The 21,643-nt window shown below is 41.9% G+C and overlaps 1 protein-coding gene and 1 long non-coding RNA gene across 7 annotated transcripts in view; both read right to left on the bottom strand.

The window, feature by feature from the left end:
* Positions 1 to 357: 357 nt before the first annotated feature.
* LOC105489207 (uncharacterized) lies at positions 358 to 10,528 on the bottom strand. Its single transcript, XR_011607863.1, has 5 exons — positions 5,639 to 10,528; positions 4,728 to 4,825; positions 2,933 to 3,017; positions 1,694 to 1,745; positions 358 to 887 (listed from the first exon to the last, which is right to left on the bottom strand). It is a non-coding gene; the product is annotated as an uncharacterized lncRNA (long non-coding RNA).
* Positions 10,529 to 11,158: 630 nt separating this feature from the next.
* The window catches only part of LOC105489209 (vav guanine nucleotide exchange factor 3), a 398,407-nt gene continuing 387,922 nt past the window's right edge, over positions 11,159 to 21,643 (bottom strand). For 4 of the 6 annotated variants that reach the window (XM_011753897.2, XM_011753900.3, XM_011753899.3 and 1 more), the window contains 3 exons: positions 16,409 to 16,492; positions 14,080 to 14,231; positions 11,159 to 13,387 (listed from right to left, as the gene is read on the bottom strand). In XM_011753897.2, the coding sequence (XP_011752199.1) occupies positions 13,346 to 13,387; positions 14,080 to 14,231; positions 16,409 to 16,492 (278 nt within the window). In that variant the 3' untranslated portion in view covers positions 11,159 to 13,345. The remainder of the gene's footprint in view (positions 13,388 to 14,079; positions 14,232 to 16,408; positions 16,493 to 21,643) is intronic. The other 2 variants (XM_071069536.1, XM_011753898.2) reach the window with 2 other exon arrangements.

Genomic DNA, 21,643 nt, shown 5'->3' with positions numbered 1-21,643 from the left:
TTTTCGAGAGAGCAAGAACTCACTCACCACCAAGGAAGGGCATTATTCTGTTCATGAGGGATCCACTCCCATGATGAAAAAAATCTCCCACTAGGTTCCACCTTCTAACACAGCCACACTGGCAATTAAACTTCAGCATGAGTCGTGGCTGCAACAAACCACATCCAAACCATACCACTGCTTAAGACTCTCCAATGATTTTTCAAAATATAAAATCTTTATATTTTGAATGACCTACAAGGTCATCCTGGACCAAGATGATCTGGCTGAAGATTAGCTCTCTAACTCATCTTATGCCAAGAGAGGTCTTCCCTGACTAGCATGTCTAAAGTAGCACTTTCGTCTTATACTCTCCTTCCTTTGCTTTTTTTCATTGTATTTATCATTTCCTGATATTATGTCATGTATATTCATTTATTGTCTATCTCCCTGTTCTTTCCAATATAAAGAAGACTCTGTAAGAGCAGAGAATTGTCTGTTTTGTTAATCATGTATTTCTAGCACCTGTGCCATGAGTTAAGTACTCCACAAATGCATTAAATAAATGGGAGGTGTTGAAGAGTTCTGAAAAAGGAAATGAAATAATATAATCAAAAGATTAGAGGGAGGTGGGAATGGAAGCAGGGATGGTAGTTAGGGGCTCTTGCAATCATCTAGGTGACATGAGGTTGCCTGAGACTAAGGTGAAAGAAGTGGACATATTAAGAAGAGAATGATGCAAGATTTATGCCCTTCAAAGTTGTCCACCTACTTTTGTTTGAGCCTCGGTTCTCTGTTCCATTTACAAAGTTGATTCCATGCAGATGTATCATGGCCAAACATTTATTGAATGTCTTCATGCAGAATAATAGGATGTTAGAACTGGAAGTGGGCTTGCTGTCTTCATTCTTTAGATAAGAAAACTGAGCCTCAGAGAGGTTGGGAGTTCCATCCAGAGCCTCTTGATTCATTAGTGGAAGAATCAAGAACTAGAATCTGGTTTGTCTTATTTTCATTCCTGTGCTCTTTCCACTTCCCCAGTAGTTGCATTGCAAAATGAGTCTGGAAAAACTATATGTACTTATAACGTATTAAGAACTTTGAAACTGCTAATTGTTGTAAAAATAACTTGCCATATGATTTTAAAAGTTCAACTTAGGCCTCCTGCACAATTTTAATTGTATTTTGGGCTGTGCTGCGAAGTCCCAAGAGGACACAACATATTTTCATTTGCATCTTTCCACCCAACAGCTTCAAACTAATAGTGCAGCATTCAATATATCATTCCAGGATTATTAATTTAGGGTTTATCCACTCCCCCTTTCCTGGATGCCCCTCCTAAATATCCACTCAATGGCATCTTTGAGGCAGGAATTTATAAATGGGATTATGTCCAGTATTTTAAGGACATTGTAAAATAAACCACATAATGAGTAGACCAGATAGGCTGCATAAAGGTAAATAAAACAATTTTTTCGCACTAATGTAGATGCATTGCATCACATATTATTAATGTAAACTTCATCCTTCAAACCACCTAGCAACAATATCTCATCATTAAGTATAATAAATGCTGAGGGCATTTCCCACCTCTCTATAAAACCACAGCACATTTTTTTCTCCCTTCTTCATATTACGCAGGCCTAACTTGCACAGAATCCAGAAGTGTTTCATTTATTCACTTAAATAGGTTGCTTTTTCCTAATGAGCTTACCTACACAAAAGCACCTAGGAGCTTTCCTCTCCCGGCGGGAAGACGTGTGATTCTGACACATAGGGTGAGAAAAAAAAAAAGGTAATTCACTTGGGGCTGATGGCCTGAGAAGATGACAAATACATGAGTGGAAATGGTATTGTTTTTCTATCAGCAGCTACTTGAATTTCTACAAAAGTTTGACCTTTGTTTACGCCCCTTGAGGTTGAGCAGGACAGAGACAGGCTGTGGACACATCTGTCCCTAAGTATAGCCTCTCTCTGGCTCGCTTTCCTCTTCCCACGCTGCACCCTGTCCCTAGTAATCTCTGCTGAAGCATTTGTATCATTTAGCGTGGACTCTAATAACACGAGAATATAAGGAAGAGAGCTGTTATGGATTTAATTGTGTCCCCTTCAAATGCTAAATGTTGAAGTGCTAAACCCTGGTACCTCAAAATGTGACCTTATTTGGAAATGGGGTGGTTGCAGATGTAATTAGTCAAGACTGGGTCATACTGGTGGAGGGTGAGCCCCTAATTAAATATAACTGGTGTCCTTATAAAAAGGAGAATCTTAGATGCAGAAACACACACAGGGAGAATGCCATGTGAAGATTACAGTTATGCTGCTGCAGCCAAGGACTACAGAGGCCCAGAGAGAGCCTTGGAATGCATCCTTCTTTAGTGCCTTCAGAGAGGGCACGGCCCTGCAGGCACCTTGATCTTGGATTTCTGGCCTTAAGAACTGTGAGACAATAAATTTCTGCTATTTAAGCCACTGGGTTTGTGGTACTTTATTATGGCATCCCTGGCAAACAAATACAGGAGCTATTATCAAAGAATGGCAGTGTGTTGATTGCACGGGTCTAGCTCTATCTCAGTCCACAGCATCCAGTGTGAGCCTTCTGAAATGTAAATGAGATCACCTCACATCACGGCTTAAAAGCTTCCAGTGGCTCCTGTCACCCTCCTTTCCCCGTCTATAAGATCTACCAGATCTGTTCCAGAAAGCTCTCTTCCTTTTCACCCTCTCCAACCACACTGGGTCCTTGTAGTTCTCCAAACACTAAACACTCAGATATTCACATATTTTTTTTTATTCTCACTTAAATTAGGTCTCTGCTAAAAAAAAAAAAAAAAAAAAAAAAATCATTTCCTCATAAAGCTTTCTTTGATCACCATATTCAACTAACATTTTCCTCGCTTATTTTGCTTTTTTTCCCCCTCAATAACACTTACCAGTGCCTAACATTATGTACCTGTGTCTTGCTCGTCACCACCTGCAAGCAGATAAGCTTTTCAAGGGTAGGAATTGTGTCAGCTTCATTGTTGGATCCTCAAAGGCTAGAATTATAGAGTTTGTAGAAGGAGCTCAGTACACATTTGTTGAAGGAATGAATGAAAGAATGAAGGAATGAATGATTGGCCACATACTCTGGGATTTTAGAGTTTTACATTCCCAACAGCTACTTCCAGGGCATGCCTGGTTGCCGTTTCCACTTTTCCCCGTGATCCTGTGAGATGAAGCATCTCACATATTGGACACTTCTCCCACACTCCTCTCTCCCCCTTTCTCTATCCCAACAATTTGAGCCTCAGGAAAGGCATTTCCTAAATGAGGAAAGGGGCAAAGAAAATGAGTTCCCCTGGGGACAGCTCCTTCTCTTATGCATCCCTTTATTCCCTGCAGAGGCTGGTATAGAGTGGGTTCAGTAAACACTGATTAAAGGAATCAACAGGAAATTGTTTTTTATGAAGAACTGCATTTTAGATTCACCTAAGTTTCTCTGAAGTAACCCATGCCTTTCAGACAGGCCCCATTGTTGGCTCCAATGACCATTCATTGCACCCATCTGTTGTAGGCAGCCAGTGGGATGGCCCCCAACAATCCCTTCATCCTGGTGTTCGTCCTGTGTAATCCCCTCCCCTTGAGCATGAGCTGGATTTAGTAACTCAATGCTAAGGGATAGAATAGAACTGAGTGCTGGGCTGTCACTTCTAAGACGGTTATAAAAAGACTAGCTTTCATCTCCAGTGCTTTTGCTCTTTCCCTCTTGGATGCTAATTTTGGGAGAAGCCAGCTGCCATGTTGTGAGGCAGCCATGTGGAGAGGTCCACAGGAGTGAACTCAGGAGCAGACTCTCCCTGGGTTGGGCCTGGAGATGACTGCAGCCTGGCTGGCACCTTGAAAGAAGCCTCATGGGAGACCTGAAGTCAGAAATACACAGTGAATCTGCTCCCGTATTTCTTACCCACAGAAATGGTGAAATAATAGATGTTTGCTGGACCCAACTGCGAAGTTTGGGAGCACCGAATTTGTCGGGTAGCAGTAGATAACTGATATATGGTGCTCTGGTAGAGCGTTTGATTTGGGCTCCATTTGTGCATCATTTTGAAAGGATTACTAATGTGAAAAGCTAACTCAAGGCCGGGCATGGTGGCTCACGCCTGTAATCCCAGCACTTTGGAAGGCCAAGGAGGGAGGATCGCCTGAGGTCAGGAGTTCGAGACCAGCCTGGCCAACACAGTAATACCCCGTCTCTACTAAAAATAATAATAATAATAATAAATAGCTGGAAGTGGTGGCGGGCACCTGAGGCAGGAGAATTGCTTCAACCCAGGAGGTGGAGGTTTGCAGTGAGCCAAGGTCACGTCATTGTACTCCAGCCTCGTCAACAAGAGCGAAACTCCATCTCAAAAAAAAAAAAAAAATTAAGAGGTTTCTTCCAAAGGCTAATATATATTCAAAGAGAGTTTTTAACATATCTGAGTTTTTAAAATTTGTAACACTTATTTTTGTACGTATATTTAAAGTAGTGGCCAAAATGCAATTTTAAACTCTCTTGTTTACTGAATGTCTACTCTCTGCCAGGCACTCTCCTAAACATTTTACAGCTATAGCTGGGCACAGTAGCTCACACTTGTAATCTCAGCACTTTGGGAGGCCGAGGCGGGCAGATCACCTGAGGTTAGGAGTTCGACACCAACCTGACCAACATGGAGATACCCATCTCTACTAAAAATACAAAATTAGCTGGGCATGGTGGCGCATACCTGTAATCCCAGTTACTCAGGAGGCTGAGGCAGGAGAATCATCTGAACCCGGGAGGCGGAGGTTGTGGTGAGCGGAGATTGCGCCATTGCCCTCTAGCCTGGGCAAAAAGAGGGAAACTCCATCTCAAAAAAAAAAAAAAAAAAGAAAATTACAGCTATTATTATCATTTCATTTAATCCTCACAAAAACCTCCTGAAGTAAGGTGCTATCATAACCCCATTCTAATTATGGAGAAACAGAGGAACAGGCAGTGTAAGCATCTTGCCCAAGGTCATACAAATAAAAAGTGGTAGAGCCAGGATAGTCTGGTTCCAAAGCCTTAACCACTAGTCTACACTGCTTTTTAGACAAAAAGACAGATCATATAGATTAGTAAAACATGTCAAATAGCCTTAAAAAAACAACCCTAGTGTAGAAGTCTTACTAAACTAGGACAAGATTTTTCATGATTAAAAGATGGGATGATGTTAGTCTGTAATGAGGTTCTCAGAAGGATTATATGAGATAAATCAGATAATATACAACAAATACCTAGCATACTGGCTGGCAGATACCAGTACAAAAAAAAAGAACAGTCAAAAGAGAAAAGGAGATGGACTGTAAATTATCCTTGGGAAAAAAAAAAAGTCACTTTCTGTAGAGAGGTCATTTGGATCACTTGAAAATCCACAAGGTTCATCTATGTCTAGGTAGTAGGTTGCTAGGTTCAGCAGTATGCCTATGTAACAAACCAGGATGTTCTGCACATGTATCCTGGACTTAAAGTAAAATAAATAAATACATAAGAAAATCCACAAGCATTTACTGGTCAGACTCCTGAGTCATTACTATTCTTATTGACATGTTTCAAAGTCATCAAGACAGGCTGACGGCAAGAGGTGCAAGGATTGTGACACAGTCATATTCTTACCTGATCTAGGATCCCAGCAGTCACCCAGAACGATTCCCAGAAGAAAGGCCTTAAGAATGGAGGAAATAATTCTGGAGTCAGAAGGTCTTGAGTACTGATGTATGACAGAGGAATAGAGGGCATTTATTTGACTTAGAGCTGAGACACCCATGTTTGAGTCTTTACCTTGACAGTATTTTCTATCATGACCTTGGGCAAGCCAGATCATGAATTGGACACATTGGTTCTTCTGGAGTCCACCTTCCCTCCTATTCACGACTCTCAACGTGGACCCCAACGTCCATTAGAGGACAGGGTGTGGAGTGACTTTTGTGTACACTGTGTTTCTGTACTGAGGCCTCTTCCCATCTGGCCGTGTGCCTGGGTCATCATTTGTAGTTGCATTGTGCCTAGAAATTCAGGGACTTTGAGAGAGCCAGTGTCCAGAGTGCTTCCAAAGGAGTTTGTTTTCTGTCACAGTTTCCCTCGGTCTGGTTTAATCAATGGCACCGAATGAGACAGAATTCCTTTATGATATCCTTTCTGGGACTTGTTCATTACTTAGAATAAGGTGGCTTCCAAACCACCTATTACTTAGAATAAGGTGCCAGATGAGATGTGGGTGCATAACATTTCTAATCAGAGTCCAACCAATCACAGCAAACAAGTTTCAGTGAAAAATGAAGTGACTAATGGACAGAGTCTAAATGATTATGAGCTGAGTAAAAATTCCATTTTCCTAGTCAAAATAATGTAGAGCTGTTAAATTCAACTTCTGAGATTGTTTGTGGGTTTGCATATTAATGTTCCTGAACATGTATACCTTTAACTCTGTCCATAATTTAAGTGCAGATTAAACTATATGTAAAAAACAAAGCATGAACTCTCAATAATATTCAAAATAAAGGCAGCAAGTACATAATTTGGTGCCTGAGTATCTTATCTTTCATAAAGGGAGGGAAATCAACATTTCTTGCATACCTAGTATGTGTGAGGCTCTGTACTAGGGACCTTTCTCATATGTTATCATTTATTCTTCACAACAGCTCTCTAAGGCACTTTAAATGATCCTTCAGTACAGAAGAGGTAGTGGATGCTCATACAAGTTAGTGGCAGGGTTGGGGTTTGAACCCCGGTCTGACTGATGCTAAAACTCTCCTTCTATCTATGAAACCAAATAGTTTAATTCCCATCCTAGAGAGGCTAATTTAGAATCTGCAGAGTTTTTCTCCTTAATCCGATAAATGAGCCTAACTTATGCTAAAGAAATTCAAATATTGAGATGGCAACTATCCAAACTTGTCAGCAAATCCATCTGACAATCACAACAAGGATGATAATGACAAATATGGCTTTGTATAAGTCAGGCATCATTCCACTTCACATGGATGATCTCAGTTGTGTCACACAACCATTCTATGAAGTAGGTGTTGCGGTACTGATTGACAGAGGTTCTGCATGGTACAGATGAGACATAAACCGAGACAGTCAGCCTGACTTATAGGGCCATGCCTTTTCGCTCTTCTATACAGCTGTCAGATTAAGTAGAACAAAGCAAGATGCCTCAAAACTAACTAACGACCAGTGGCTGGGCACGGTGGCTCACGCCTGTAATTCCAGCACTTTGGAAGGCCGAGGTGGGCGGATCACCTGAGGTCAGGAGTTCGAGACCAGCCTGGGAAATATGGTGAAACCCCATCTCTACTAAAAATACAAAAATTAGCTGGGCCTGATGGCGGGTGCCTGTAATCCCAGCTACTCAGGAGGCAGAGGCAGAAGAATTGCTTGGACCTGGGAGGTGGAGGCTGCAGTGAGCCAAGATCCCACCATTGAACTTGAGCCTGGGTGATAAGAGCAAAACTCTGTCTCAAAACAAACAACAAACAAAAAACTAACTACCAGCATATTTACTTCACTTGTTTGGTGGAAGACAAAATACTTGTTACAAAACTATGTTCCCATGTTAACTACCAAATAAAGGGGTCAACGGTGAGTACAATTGATAGTGGTGAGGATGGTGATGAACTGATACGAGGTCTAACAGTCACATGTTAGTATGTCAAAGAGAAGCGAAAAAGATACCAATGGAGTTGGCTCCTCAAATAATGGATTGAGGGTTGTATAACCCACTGTATTATAACGAAAATGGCAGGAATTTTGTGTTTGTAGCAAGGTTGTGATGGTAAAGTCAAGCAGAAGCTACCACCATGGCCGTTCCTGGTCTTTAGAAGGAATGAAGTGATTCCAGCCTCTCCCTAAGACAGACTCCATCACTGTGGATTATCAGCTGGCCTGCTCCACCATGGGAATCTTGACTCCAAGCCTCTCTGGACTAGCAGCCATTTTCTAGTGCAAGAGTGCATCAAAGTAGAAACGAAAATTCAATCTGATACCAATCTCTCTAGGGAATATCTTTTTTCGGGTTTCTTTTAGGTGGCAGGAATAGTGGCATATTTCTTAATTCTGTGTTAATCTTCCTTTGTTCCAACCACTGTATAGTATCAAATAGTTTCTTCTTGGTTATGTAAGTTTAAAAATGTATGAAATCTCTCTCTTGCCCTACAAAGCGTGACAGGATAGGATAGTGGTTATATGGACTCTGGAGCCAGACTACCCAAGTCAGAATTCAGCTCTGACACTTAGCAGCTGTGTGACTTTGGGAAAACTGCAACCTCTTGATGTACCTCAGTTTCTTCATGTACAAATGAAAATATTATGGGGTTCTACCTTTGGGGGTTGTTGTTAGTGCAAATGAAGCACTTAGTACAGAGCATGGCACATGGTAAGCACGCCAATAAATGCTATTGGCAACTACTGAGTTTACTTTGTAGTTCACTGTTCATAACTTAGGCAGCAATCCTGAGCTAAACCTAAACAAAATTAGGGCTTAATTCCCATGTTAATTTTTGGGCTGGTATATGTGAGTTATGGGATTGTGGGGCCTGTCGAGATAGTCCTTCTAAGGTAAAGGATAAGTTGTCGCATTTGGCCCCTCCTACAACCAAGAAAGAGGCACAATGCCTAGTGGGCCTATTTGACTTTTGGAGGCAACACATTCCTCATTTGGGTGTATTAGTCCTGCCCATTTATCAAGTGACCCAAAAGCCTGCCAGTTTTGAGTGGAGTCCAGAACAGAAGGCTCTGCTACAGGTCTGGGCTGCTGTGCAAGCTGCTCTGCCACTTGGGCCATATGACCCAGCAGATCCAATGGTGCTTGAGTGTCAGTGGCAGATAGGAATGCTGTTTGGAGCCTTTGGCAGGCCCCCATAGGTGAATCACAGTGGAGGCCTCTAGGATTTTGGAGCAAGGCCCTGCCATCTTCTGCAGATAACTACTCTCCTTTAGAGAGACAGCTCTTGGCTTGTTACTGGGCTTTGGTGGAAACTATGGGTCATCAAGTCACCCTGCAACCTGAACTGCCTATCATGAACTGGGTGCTTTCTGACCCACCTAGCAGTAAAGTGGGTCATGCACAGCAGCAGTCCATCATCAAATGAAAGTGATATATACGTGATCGGGCTCGAGCAGGTCCTGAAGGCCAAGTAAGTTACATGAGGAAGTGGCTCAAATGCCCCTGGTCTCCACTCCTGCCACCCTGCTTTCTCTTCCCTAGCCTGCACCAATGGCTACATAAGGAGCACTCTATGATGAATTCACAGAGAAGACTAGGGCCTGGTTCACAAATGGTTCTGCATGATATGCAGGCAACACCTGAAAGTGGACAGCTGCGGCACTACAGCCCCTTTCCAAGACATCCCTGAAGGACAGCACCGAAGGGAAATCTTCCCAGACGACAGAAATTCGAGCACTGCACCTGGTTGTGTATTATATACTGATACATGGGCTGTAGCCAGAGGTTTGGCTGGGTGGTCAGTGACTTGGAAGAAGCATGATTGGAAAATCGGTGACAAAGAAATCTGGGGAAGAGGTATGTGGATGGGCCTCTCTGAGTGGCCAAAAACTGTGAAGATATTTGTATCCCATGTGAGTGCTCACCAATGGGTGACCTCAGCAAAAGATTATTTTAATAATCAGCTGGTTAGTGTGACCCGTTCTGTGGACACCACTCAGCCTCCTTCTCCAGCCACTCCTGTCATCACTCAATGGGCCCATGAACAAAATGGCCATGGTGGCAGGGATGGAGGTTACGCATGGGCTCAGCAACTTGGACTTCCACTCACCAAGGCTGACCTGACTACAGCCAGTGTTGAGTGCCCAATTTGCCAGCAGCAGAGACCAACACTGAGCCCTCGATATGGCACCATTCCTTGGGGTGATCAGTCAGCTACCTGGTGACAGGCTGATTATATTGGACCTCTTCCATCATGGAAAAGGCAGAAGTTTGTCCTCACTGGAATAGACATTCCGGATATGGGTTTGCCCATCCTGTACGCAATGCTTCTGCCAAGACTACCATCCATGAGCTCACGGAATGCCTTATCCACCGTCATATTCCACACAGCATTGCCTCTGTCCAAGGCACTCGCTTTAGGGTCAAAAAAATACAGCAGTGGGCTCATGTTCATGGAATTCACCATCATCCTGAAGCAACTGGATCGATAGGTGGAATGGCCTTTTGAAGTCACAATTACGCCAACTAGGTGACAATACTGTGCAGGGATGGGACAAAATTCTTTAGAAGGCCGTGTATGCTCTGAATCAGTGTCCAATATATGGTACTGCTTCTCCCATAGCCAGGATTCAGGGGTCCAGGAATCAGGGGGTGGAAGTCGCACCACTCACCATCACCCCTAGTGATCCACTAGCAAAATTTTTGCTTCCTGTTCACGTGACATTCTGTTCTGCTGGCCTAGAGGTCTTAGTTCAGAGGGAGGAATGCTGCGGATATGGGTACAGCCTGGTGCGAGATTTACACCCTCTTCCCCGCATTTTCAAGGGCCAGCCAGAGCTCATCAGACGCCACTGGAACTGTGACGCTTTCCAAGGCAGGGACCCCTCTCTCCAGGCCAACCCAATTCCAGGGTGCCCTGCCCTTCACAAGGAGAAAAGAACTCTCCCCCGGGCCTTCCGCCAGCTTCTCTGGGATCTTTCGCATTACCGCGCTGGATGCTTGGCGGCGTCCACCTCCGCCACTCCAGATTCGGGGATCAGAACGGGACTCCCTTTCCATCGGCTGAGGGCAACGAGGCCATCGCCTGTCCATTCAGAGCGGCGCTTGCCTATTTCCCAGGACCGACTGATCCACGTTCAACTGCTATTCACATGCAACCCTTCTCCACTTCGGCCTTGGAAGTTCTCCTTTGAATATTTACTACTATCACCAAGATCTGCACCTGCGGCGGCTCTGCCTGGATCCAGCCCTGGGCTTCAAGACTCACCGCAGCGGCCCTCCTACTAGACGCATAGCGTCGGCGGGGCTTGCAGGGGTGCGGGGGTGACCCCCCCACATACACGGCTCCCGTCCTCTCTGGACTGCTGGCAATGACCGGGTACAGGCCCGACGATCCAGTGTCATCCATTTTCAGGGGAACGCTTACTAATACAGGGATCATTCAATAAAAAGACTCCAACTCTTAGAAATCAACTTAGTCACTATTTATTGTATTGACATATTTACAAAATAATACAAAGTGAAATACCACTCTAATTCACCATATTACACAAGGGCTGCATACAGGCAAGACAAAGTATATGGAAAACATTTACTTCTGTCTTTGGTATTAGAACTCTACACAAATCCGCAGCATTTAAAGTTTCCAATACAAAGTATTAAACGTAGACAAAAATGTAATTGGTAATGTCACAAAAAGGAGCTCTAATAGCCTCTGCTAGGAAACCCCCAGGCCCATGAAATGCAATAGGAAGACTAAACACCATTTATAAGGAGAGGGTCTATTGACTAAAATAAACAATACATGCTACAATACCATCCACAGGAGTGTTTCTGCTTGTGTGAGGCTGCTCCCTCCATAACAAAGTTCAGCTGATGGCAACGGACAAAACATTCCCGAGACAGAGTCACAGATAAGACTTTACAGGAAAGAATCCACTCCAAGAGTACACTTTGAGGTGTAACTTTACTGTACAGAACATTTTATAAAATACATTTTTGTGATCATTTACACATATACAAAGACTTAAATGGTTTTAGCAAATAATAATTTTTCTAAAACACAATCACAGTTTACATAATTCTGAGGTAAAGATCTTGAATCTATCCTAGATGAAAAGTCCTAGCCCATGAGGGTCTCTAACAGGGGGATGTGTCCACTGAACCTTGAGTTCTGGCACCCAAACGGCTTGAGGAGAGGGCAGGCCACACCCGCTTCATTTCAGAGATGATTCAAAATTTCATTACGGAATGCTCCTGGTTCAGCTCTACTAAGTTAATGCTTCTTCTTTTTTTCCAAACATGAAACACTCTCTGAATCTTGTCAGAACACAACTTCTGCTGTGGAGGAAATATTTCATCGGGAAAGGGCCAAGTTAATGTCTTAACTTGACTGCCTTGAATGGGGACGCTGGACCCCAGGAAGAATGCATTTAGGCTCCTCACATAAAAGAGTGATGGCTTGGCAAAACAAATGTACTGCAAGACTCATATTCCTTCCAGTTAATACACTCCCAGGATGGGCTGCAGAGGGGGAGACTCTGAGAGAAGCTGGAAGCCCACAAAAGCCCACTGACCCTCTTTCTGTCCCAGAAATGAATAAAGGACCCAGCTGTGCTTTCCTTCCAAAATCCTCAACAAGGTTGTTTGTGCTCCAAGAAAATGTGGGAATAAAAAAGTCATGTCCCAGATCATCTTTGTGGGGGACGGAAGGGGAGGGGACGGGGAGGTGGATGGGAGGAAAAGGCATGTGTTAATAGATACTGCTGCTATAAAATGACATAAATTATAGCCCTTGATCTGTTTCTGTAAACAATGCCACCTTATTCAGATTATTGGCAACTACTCCTAATATACCTAGCCCACATTCTTTCATAAAGTCAAGTACTATATTTCCAAAATAATCCTATGAAATCATGAAGGTTGTGAAGGTTTAATATGAAGACACCCTCTCTTTTATGTGCTTTTTTCACCTTTTATAAAGAAGTTTGCAAATATAATCAGGACACCACATGAATAATTAAATTCCTTCAGGGATATCTCACTTATGAGGCAAACCTGAGCATTGGCCTCATATTTTATAATATCATCAGTAACATCTGAGGGTAAAAGTGTTTGCCGGGCAATGAGTCACCTTGTTGGACAATTTAAGACAAGTAAGGCTGGATCTTTCCAGTAAGCTGCTCAAATGGCAGAACTCCAATTTTTCTTCATGCTGGGAAAATAAAAATTACACTTCTGCTTCTTTGTACCATCAAATAATCTGGTGAATGGCATGTGAGAATAAAGCAAAAGTGTATTAAAGATTTACTGATGACTGGCACTCATGGTATCTGACCGGATGAAGTAAAGGGAAGCATGAACCAATGTGTTTGCAGGGCTCTTCTGGGAAGAACAGCGCTTGGTTTTGCCCTGGTCCCTGACAATGACAGACTGGCAGGCTGTTTCTTGCACAGCTCTAGGCAAGCCATTAATCTGTCAGTACCAGCATCTTTAGAAATCTCAGCATTAAGACTTAGGAGGGGCTAAGGAGGGAGGATGTTGAACAGCCAGAAATGCAGCTTTTTAAACACTTCAGTTAATTCACAACGCTGTGCAGGCTTTAACTTATCCCTTCTCTGAAATTTTTGGTGCAGGGTGCGATGCTGGATTTGAATTTATTCATCCTCTTCCACATACGTGGACGGAAACCAGCCCACCTAAAAAAGAAAAGCAACCAACATAGCAACATGACTTTGTATCTGACACTTCAAAGGATTCTACAAACAGAGCATTTTGTTTTCATAACACCCCAATTAAACTGGGGTTTTATGCCCATTGTAGGTGAGAAGATTGGTTTAACTGCTCTTAGAAGCCTAATAGAGTGAATGATCGAAATGGAGGAATAAAATAAACAGTGTTCTAATCCACTAGCACACAAATAAATATGTAAATTAAGTATAATACGGGGGGCTCTGCTGCATAATGATTCCTATTTCTGCTGTAGAACAGAATGAAAAGACAGAGGTACTATGTCCCATTCTTTCCAATTTAGATCAGCAGCTCTTATAGATATTTTGCAATACACATAAAGTTTAGCTCTATGGCTCAGGGTCTAAAAAGAACTGAAATGCTCTTCAACTCTTTTCCAAGCAGGAAGCTGTCCCACTTGCCCAAGTGAATTTTACATATGTCACTATCATATTCATTTCAAATATTTTCAGCGAGTCCCTGGTATCAGCAAAATATAGCACCAGTTTCCAGAGGGCAGGGGCCTGTGGGCTGACAGCTGCAATACAGTATGGAGGCTTCTCCCTGGCACCACAATAGGTGCCAACAACTGCTCGGTCCCCTTCATTCATGTGCACCAGCTTACCCTGCCGTTTAATTCTTTACTTAAGGACCAACTTACCCTGCCGTTTACTTCTCCTCTCCACCAGCCATTTGCACTCATCTTTGTGTAAATCTTCACCACATCTCCCTTCAACAAGGACAACTCTCGCATATCTCTTGCACAGAAGTCGTACCGAGCGATGGCAATGCCCAGCACTTTTGGACTTAACACTGTCAAGAAATGACAAGGAGTGAGAGTAGGTTTGCAGTTCGTTAACAACCATAAGAACCTAATCAGATGACTGTTATTGATGCTATCAAATGCACAGTCGTGATTTCATTACAGACCAGTGATAATGGCAGAGGAGCTTGAAAGCAGCAAAATTGCTGTTTCAATTCAATCAGGTGCAGGCAAATTCGCTTCATAAGTTTAAAGAATCATTGTCCTGTTTTTCCGTTCTTCATAAGAACTTCAAAGTTAGGACTAGTTTTTATAAAAACGAAACAAAACAGAAAAAAAAATTAAAAAAACTGGTTAATATCTAAGTATCTAAGGAGATAGATTCTAAAAGAATTTCATCATAAATTTCCTATTGATGGCCCAGTAATCTAACTAGCACCTCCAAGGTAAAGCTTTATGATTTCATCCAGTAACTGCTTCAACTAACACTCAAAACAACGAAACAGTTTGCTCTGATGTAAGTCTCCTATCAAATCTATGTTATCACTTCTGGTTAAGTGGCACTTTCTTCCCTAATGAAGCTTTCTACGTTAAAACTATTTGGGGATAAATTTAGTTATTGTTTTCTATATAATTCAGAGGTGTGAATCAGGTCTCACAGAAGGAACACATAAATGCCATCCATATATTTTCTTTCTTTGAAACAAATACTGCCTTACCGAAAAACTTTACTGACGTATCTAATCAAAAATAAGATGTCAGGGTATTCATGTTCAGTTCAGAGTTGAGTTCTCTCTCTCTCTCTTTCTCTCTCTCTCTCTCTCTCTGTGTGTGTGTGTGTGTGTGTGTGTGTGTGTGTCTTTAATTTTCAATGGCAGAACAGGAGCTAACTTTCTCCCTGCCCCTGCTGGCCCTGTTCTGAAAACAAAACTCCATTCCAGTGGTTCATGTTTGTTAGTCTCTAGTGTTTCATAGCACATTTTATATTAACTTCTCTACCTGTTGCTCTTTGGGGTTATAAAGTGTTTTCAATTATATGTTCAGTGATTCTGAGAATCACTCATCGGAGGTTGGTGAAACTTTATAAATCTTAAATGGTAAAGGAACTTCAGTGTGAGAAAAAGAGACAAATGGGAAACACCATCCATCTGTATTTTTAACAGTTCCCAGGGCTCAGGCAGCAGAAGTTATGACCCGTGTTACCCTGGAAGAGCCTGCCCACTTGGCCACAGGGATCTCTGAACCATTATTCATGGCTTTGTAATGACAGAAATGTTTTTAGACTCCAGGTGTCCATCATGAGATAAATGAATGGCAATACTGTAGATTTCAGAACTGTAAAGGGAGTAAAAATAGGTCATTTTATTTTACTGTTCAGGACACAAACCACTTTAATAGCTTTCTCACTGAAAACTGTCCCATTACTGGGGCACTACTGTTAGAGTCGGTGCACATAAAAACACCCCTGTGATGGAAAAAACCAATCATCAACTTAACTGTGTGACCTTGCACAGGTCTCCTAACCCCTCAAGGCCACATTTTTTCTCATCTACGAAATGAAAGGTTTGTACTAGATGACTTGTAAGTTTTTTCTAGTTCTAAATTCTATGATTTTTATTGGGATGTGCAGGTTAATTTTTAAAAATCTATCAGAAAAACAGACTTTATCTAATGTACACCCTAAATGTCATGTAAACAGCCATTAAACTCTCTGGGTAATGACAGAAATCAAGACCAAAATGCCCGTACACAAACTGAAGAACTGCAGAATTCATGGGCGCCAGTCATCTTTTCAAGTAATGTGCACTGTATTTTACTTTTATATTTGAAAACAAACTTGGGATTTTAATTCTATTTATTTTCTTCATGAAAATACATAAACATTGGCTTTTTTTCAACTAAACTTTCTGGTCTTCAAGAAAAATAATGATTTCATAGATTTTCATCCCTCTTTATACTTTCAGCCCCATCCCTCTGCAAACTCTCCCCAACAGATAAATTATAAAATGTCTCATGGCATGAGCACACACACAAACACCAGAGGAGTGAAATGTCATGATGAACAGTGACTTTATGACGGAGAAGAGTAAAGTGCATGGTGGTAATGGAACTCGAGGGAGTGTCTGTGAGGAGATGTATCCATATGAGAAGCCATACATGGAACTCAAATATTTTATATGCAAGCAGAAGCAAGTTGAAGAGACAAATAAAAGTAGTAAAGCAGTACCTGACCAGAAAGGAGTGGAAGAAGGGGGAACAAAGCTGTAGTCTGGAGGAGTTACAAAAGAAAAGCCACAGAACAAAGAGGGGGCTTCAAGAAAGAAAGAAAAAGAGAGAAGCAAAAGAGCATTTAGGTATTGGCAAAAATATCTCAACACAACTATTTTGTGGTCTGTAATCATGAGAAAACTGTCACATCAAAGTTGGAATGCCAAGCTTCACTTTCACCCACTTCTTTCCTATCACCATTTCTAAATGAAGAACAAGTCGAACTTTTACATTTTGATAGACAATAGTATTTTGCAATTCAGAGCTGTCTATCCTTTTATAGGCAAACACAGAGAATACCCACTCCACATTGCCATCTTTGAACCCCATCCATCCAAGGATGGCCAACAATGGCCTCATCCTCTTGAGGTAGTGCCCAATTCCCACTTTGTTACATCAGTGGAAAGGGGTATCCTGTAGATGCTTACTGTAAAGTAATCCTTCACATCAAAACCATTATAAAGAAAAGCCTGTAAGATTGTATCAATGAAACATGCAGAACCCATGGAAAATTCAAGAAAATCATTCATACAATTTGTTAGAAATTACCGCCATCCTCCCAACCAAGCATGCACATGTAAGCTTATTTTCAAAAGGAGAAAAGTGCAATTAGAAATGAAAACCACTCTGGCTCTTATAGCTGGAAAAAAGCAAATATATCCTCCAAATTGTAGAGATGTACAAAAAAGCTACATGTATATGGATGCTCTAAAACTTTTCATTTTACTGTTAATACAAGAGCTAAATCACACTTATCAAATGGTTTTGAAGTCTTAGATACCATGCTGAAAGTGCCATATTCAGCATTCCACTTAATCGTCACAACTCTAAGAGGAAGGTACTAATATTATTTCCCCTTTACATCTGAGAAAAATCTGGAATCAAACTTAAGTGATGTGACTCCAGGGTACCTGCTCTTAGAGACTGTTGGACTACTCTGCAACTGCCGCTCTGCTTCAGGCACCTCCGCAGGCAGCTATATAACGTGACCTGCTGATACCATGGTGCCACTGCAATGGAAAAGGAAGGTGTGGTTGTATACTTTCTCCCAGTATTGATTCTCCCCTTCTTTCATGTCTTAGATTATGCATTGGGCTGTGTTTGCCTAGAGAGAAGGCTACATTTCTCAGCCTCCCTTGCAATTCGGTAGAGCCATACAACCAAGTTCTGGCCAGTGGAATATAAACAACGGTGTCATGAGACAGGTTCAGGGACCTTTCCTAAGAATACAGTGGGCACAGGCCTTTGCCTTTCTTTTTGGCTCTTCATTCTATCCTGCTGTCTGGAATGTGAAAGCTACTATGTTGGTCCATGAGGAGGAAAGCCTCCCTTTCAGAATGGTGGAGTATGAGCCTGAAGGAACCTGGATCACTAAAGGTTTCCTGGAACAGAGATGACCAGCCCTGCTCTCCAGCCCTGGAGTATTTCCAGGATTTTTTGGGAAAGAGAAATAACTATCTTCTTGAAGCCTATTTAAGGTTTTTGGGTTGCTGTTACTTGTACCATGGCCTAATCTGAACTGTGACAAAAAGTTTTCTACAGCCAAGGATGAGGAAAAAGTGAGCTAAGACAACTGGGAATGAGTTCACATCATCTTCCAATATATTCTGCCTCTCTTCAGGTAACCGCTTGACTTGACAGCCACAGAATTCTTCCAGAGTTAATATTCTTGACATGAAAGGGTCCTAAGTATATCTGTGGATAGCAGGGACTTATTAAGGAGATTCCCAGACACCACCCAAGCAGACTGGCCAAGAGAATTGGAGGGAGTTTAGTTATTCTTAGAATCAATGGCCTTGGAGCCCTCATATACACACTGATGCATTCATGACAGACTTTTCTCACAAATGGCCTCATATTTACTTTTCACCTACCATGAAGTATACTCTTGTTGATAATCAAAGTCCTTTTCTATTCCATTGCACATTCTGCAGTACATTTATTATTTTTAAGTATACTGATATATGCCATTACAAGTAATTTTTATAATCAGCCCAAGTCATGTTCAGTCATGCAGTAGAAATGGCACATTTTCATTTTCTTGAGATCATGATACACTGTTAGAGGATAGGATGTCACCTCCATTTTAATGAGCAAATGATACATCTAACTCTATTACTGGTAGAAAATCTGGTGCTAAGATTCCTATCCCATGTCTGTGAAAACTGTAGTTAGAAGCCCTCATTCTAACATTCTAAACGTTACTTCTGTCGGGCATTAGAATTCTCTCCTTGGACTGTTTTCTTTTCTTTTTTTTGAGACGGAGTTTCACTCTGTCACCTAGTTTGGAGTGCAGTTGAGCGATCTCGGCTCACTGCAAGCTCCTCCTCCCGGGTTAACGCCATTCTCCTGCCTCAGCCTCCCGAGTAGCTGGGACTGTTTTCTTTTCTTTTCTTTTCTTTTTTTTTTTTTTTGAGACGGAGTTTCGCTGTGTCGCCCAGGCTGGAGTGCAGTGGCCGGATCTCAGCTCACTGCAAGCTCCGCCTCCCGGGTTTTTACGCCATTCTCCTGCCTCAGCCTCCCGAGTAGCCGGGACTACAGGCGCCCGCCACCTCGCCCGGCTAGTTTTTTGTATTTTTTAGTAGAGACGGGGTTTCACCGTGTTAGCCAGGATGGTCTCGAACTCCTGACCTCGTGATCCGCCCGTCTCGGCCTCCCAAAGTGCTGGGATTACAGGCTTGAGCCACCGCGCCCGGCCGCTGGGACTGTTTTCTAAGTGTCCATCCTTGTGTCTCTCTCTCTCTCTGGTACTATTTTATCCATAAATAAATAAAACACTATATTTCTCCAAAATTTCCAATGAAGGTAATTTACACCAAGAGTCTGGAATATAACAAGAGATAAGTTAGCTCTAGAAGAGAGAAATGATAAGCCAGTAAAAACACAGTTAAATGCAAATTAAATAATTTCAACAATAGGTAGATAAATTAGATAAGATAACCTATCTGTAATCTTAAAATATCTAATATTCCTGAATGAATATGGGTAATGCTTCACCAAAGGACTTGAATCTCTGTTTCAATTACAGAATATCAGGGTGCTAGCCGTCTCTCTTATCTAACTCTAAAAGTCTTATCATCATTTGCATTCCTATCAAGTAGCTAGAATTAGAATCCTCTTAAATCTTATCTAAAATATTATAATTCCATCCAAACAGCAGTTAGTCCCCACAGTTAGGCTTTGGCCCTGCTGCTGTCTTCACTTAAACTAATTTTTTCCCTGATGAATGCAGGAGATTCTTGGATATGACTTGGCTTCTCAACTGAATTTCAGTCAATGGCTTCAAATGTTTTCATGACACTACTACAAAGACTAGCTTTTACGTCTGATTGAATGTGTCTGAAACCAAATTCCTCATCTTCTTCCCTGTAATCTAGCTCAAACTCCCAGGTTTCCCCTCGGCAAGAACTCCCCTGTTCTCTCTGTGAACTACCCTTGCAAAGTTAGTACACCGTTCAGCCCTTCCTGTCCCTTTTCTAAGTAAAGTGCTTTCTTCCTCTGCAATATGAAGTGAATCTTTCAGTACTTCTCAGCCGCACCATCCCAATTCAGGCATCTATATCATTCCTACCGTCAGAAAACTGCCAGGCAAATGGTCTTCTTTCTTCTGGCTTTCTTTCTCTTCTGTTCTAAATACTGCCTCGCAGCAACTCACCTTTGATGTAGAGTCCATCATACTATTTATTAAATTAGGAAATCCAAACCCTTGACCTGAATTTCATAACAATTCATAATCTGGCCACTCTTGCCTCTCTAATGAAATTTGCATACATTTCCACATGTGTTCTCTTTACCCAGACCAGCTTCCTGCTACCTCCTGAGGCCCTCAGCTACATTTCCAACTCCAAATATCTGCTCATTCTGGAATGCTGCTCCTTCTCTGGCCTCTGCTAACCTTAACTTCCCTGTCTCAAAAGTTTAGCCCAGACCCCTCCCAGGAGCCTTCCCTGACAATCCAGACAACACTCTGGCCCCTTCTTTGACCTTTTCTAGCCCTCTGGTAGGCATCTGCATCATGGCACTTCATGGCTCTGATATTTAATTACTGTAGGTTCTGTGTTGTATCCCCAATTAGATGGTGATTCTGGAGGGCAGGGGCCAGTCCTTATATGCTTCTGCATCCTCCACAGGATCAGGTCCAGTGCTAAGCAACTGAGGCTGCTGAATGGACAAGTATCTCGGCAGGGTATTTAATTTTGCAAGTTCCTTATGTCTCCTCCTTCCATTCCTTCAGCTCATCATCTGCTCACTTAAACTGCTCCATAAGACTTCCAACAAAGGCCAGCAAAACACAAAGGAAAGAGTGAAATATGTTCAGGTCCTATTCCCCAGGCTTCCTGAGAGCCACAATCTATCAGTGATATTCCTACAATAACTATTTTATTTTTTCTGAGATGCTGAACACCTATTAAATACTGTATGTCTCATGGCATTAACTATACTCTATGCCTGAGGAATCTTCTTAGGAGTAAAAGGTTAATCAGTTTCTCCTGCCACCCAGTGTATAGCTCTCAGCCAAACATTTTAAGGATTGGTAGGGATGCTTTCTACTTTTCTACACACTGTAGCGTGACTTATTGTTGTCACTCTTCCTATATATCAGTGGTAACTGCCTTTGGGTCCTTAGTTCCTTTGAGCTGGGAAAACAGCATTTGAATGCCTGGCACCTACTGAGACAAGAGTAAAAGATAACATGTTTCTCCAGGAAAGTATAGATTTAAACCCAGATGCAAGCAATATCAGAATAAGGTATTTGATAAAAATATTTTTAGAATGCTTTAACCTGTAAAATATATTTCCATCCATACTGACAATATATCCACATGTTCCTATATATACAGATGCATGGTTTCATCATCAAACTCCTCCTACAATACCAAGAAACTTCTAAAGCAAAAATTATTGGTAGGTGCATGTCCTGGAATAGAATTAAAAAGAGCTCAGTAACAGTGACTTTTAAATGTGGATGTTGAGGTGATTATCATCTCCTAGACTCTTCATTCACTGACTAACACTACAGATAACCTACCTGCATCATGTTATTCTGGAAGTTTCTTGAGAGAACCCTTTTATGCACATCAGTATCCATTTAGATAATATTACACCAATACTGTGACCTTTTTCAATAGATAATCATTTGCAAACTGGATGCTTCATTTAAGGGCCTAACTTTCCGCCTTTTACAACACTTTCA

This window comes from Macaca nemestrina, chromosome 1, assembly GCF_043159975.1.
Source record: "Macaca nemestrina isolate mMacNem1 chromosome 1, mMacNem.hap1, whole genome shotgun sequence".
NCBI classification, from domain to species: Eukaryota; Metazoa; Chordata; class Mammalia; order Primates; family Cercopithecidae; genus Macaca; species Macaca nemestrina.
The sequence above is the reverse complement of the archived record's forward strand: the minus strand, read 5'-3'. Positions and strand labels throughout refer to the sequence as shown.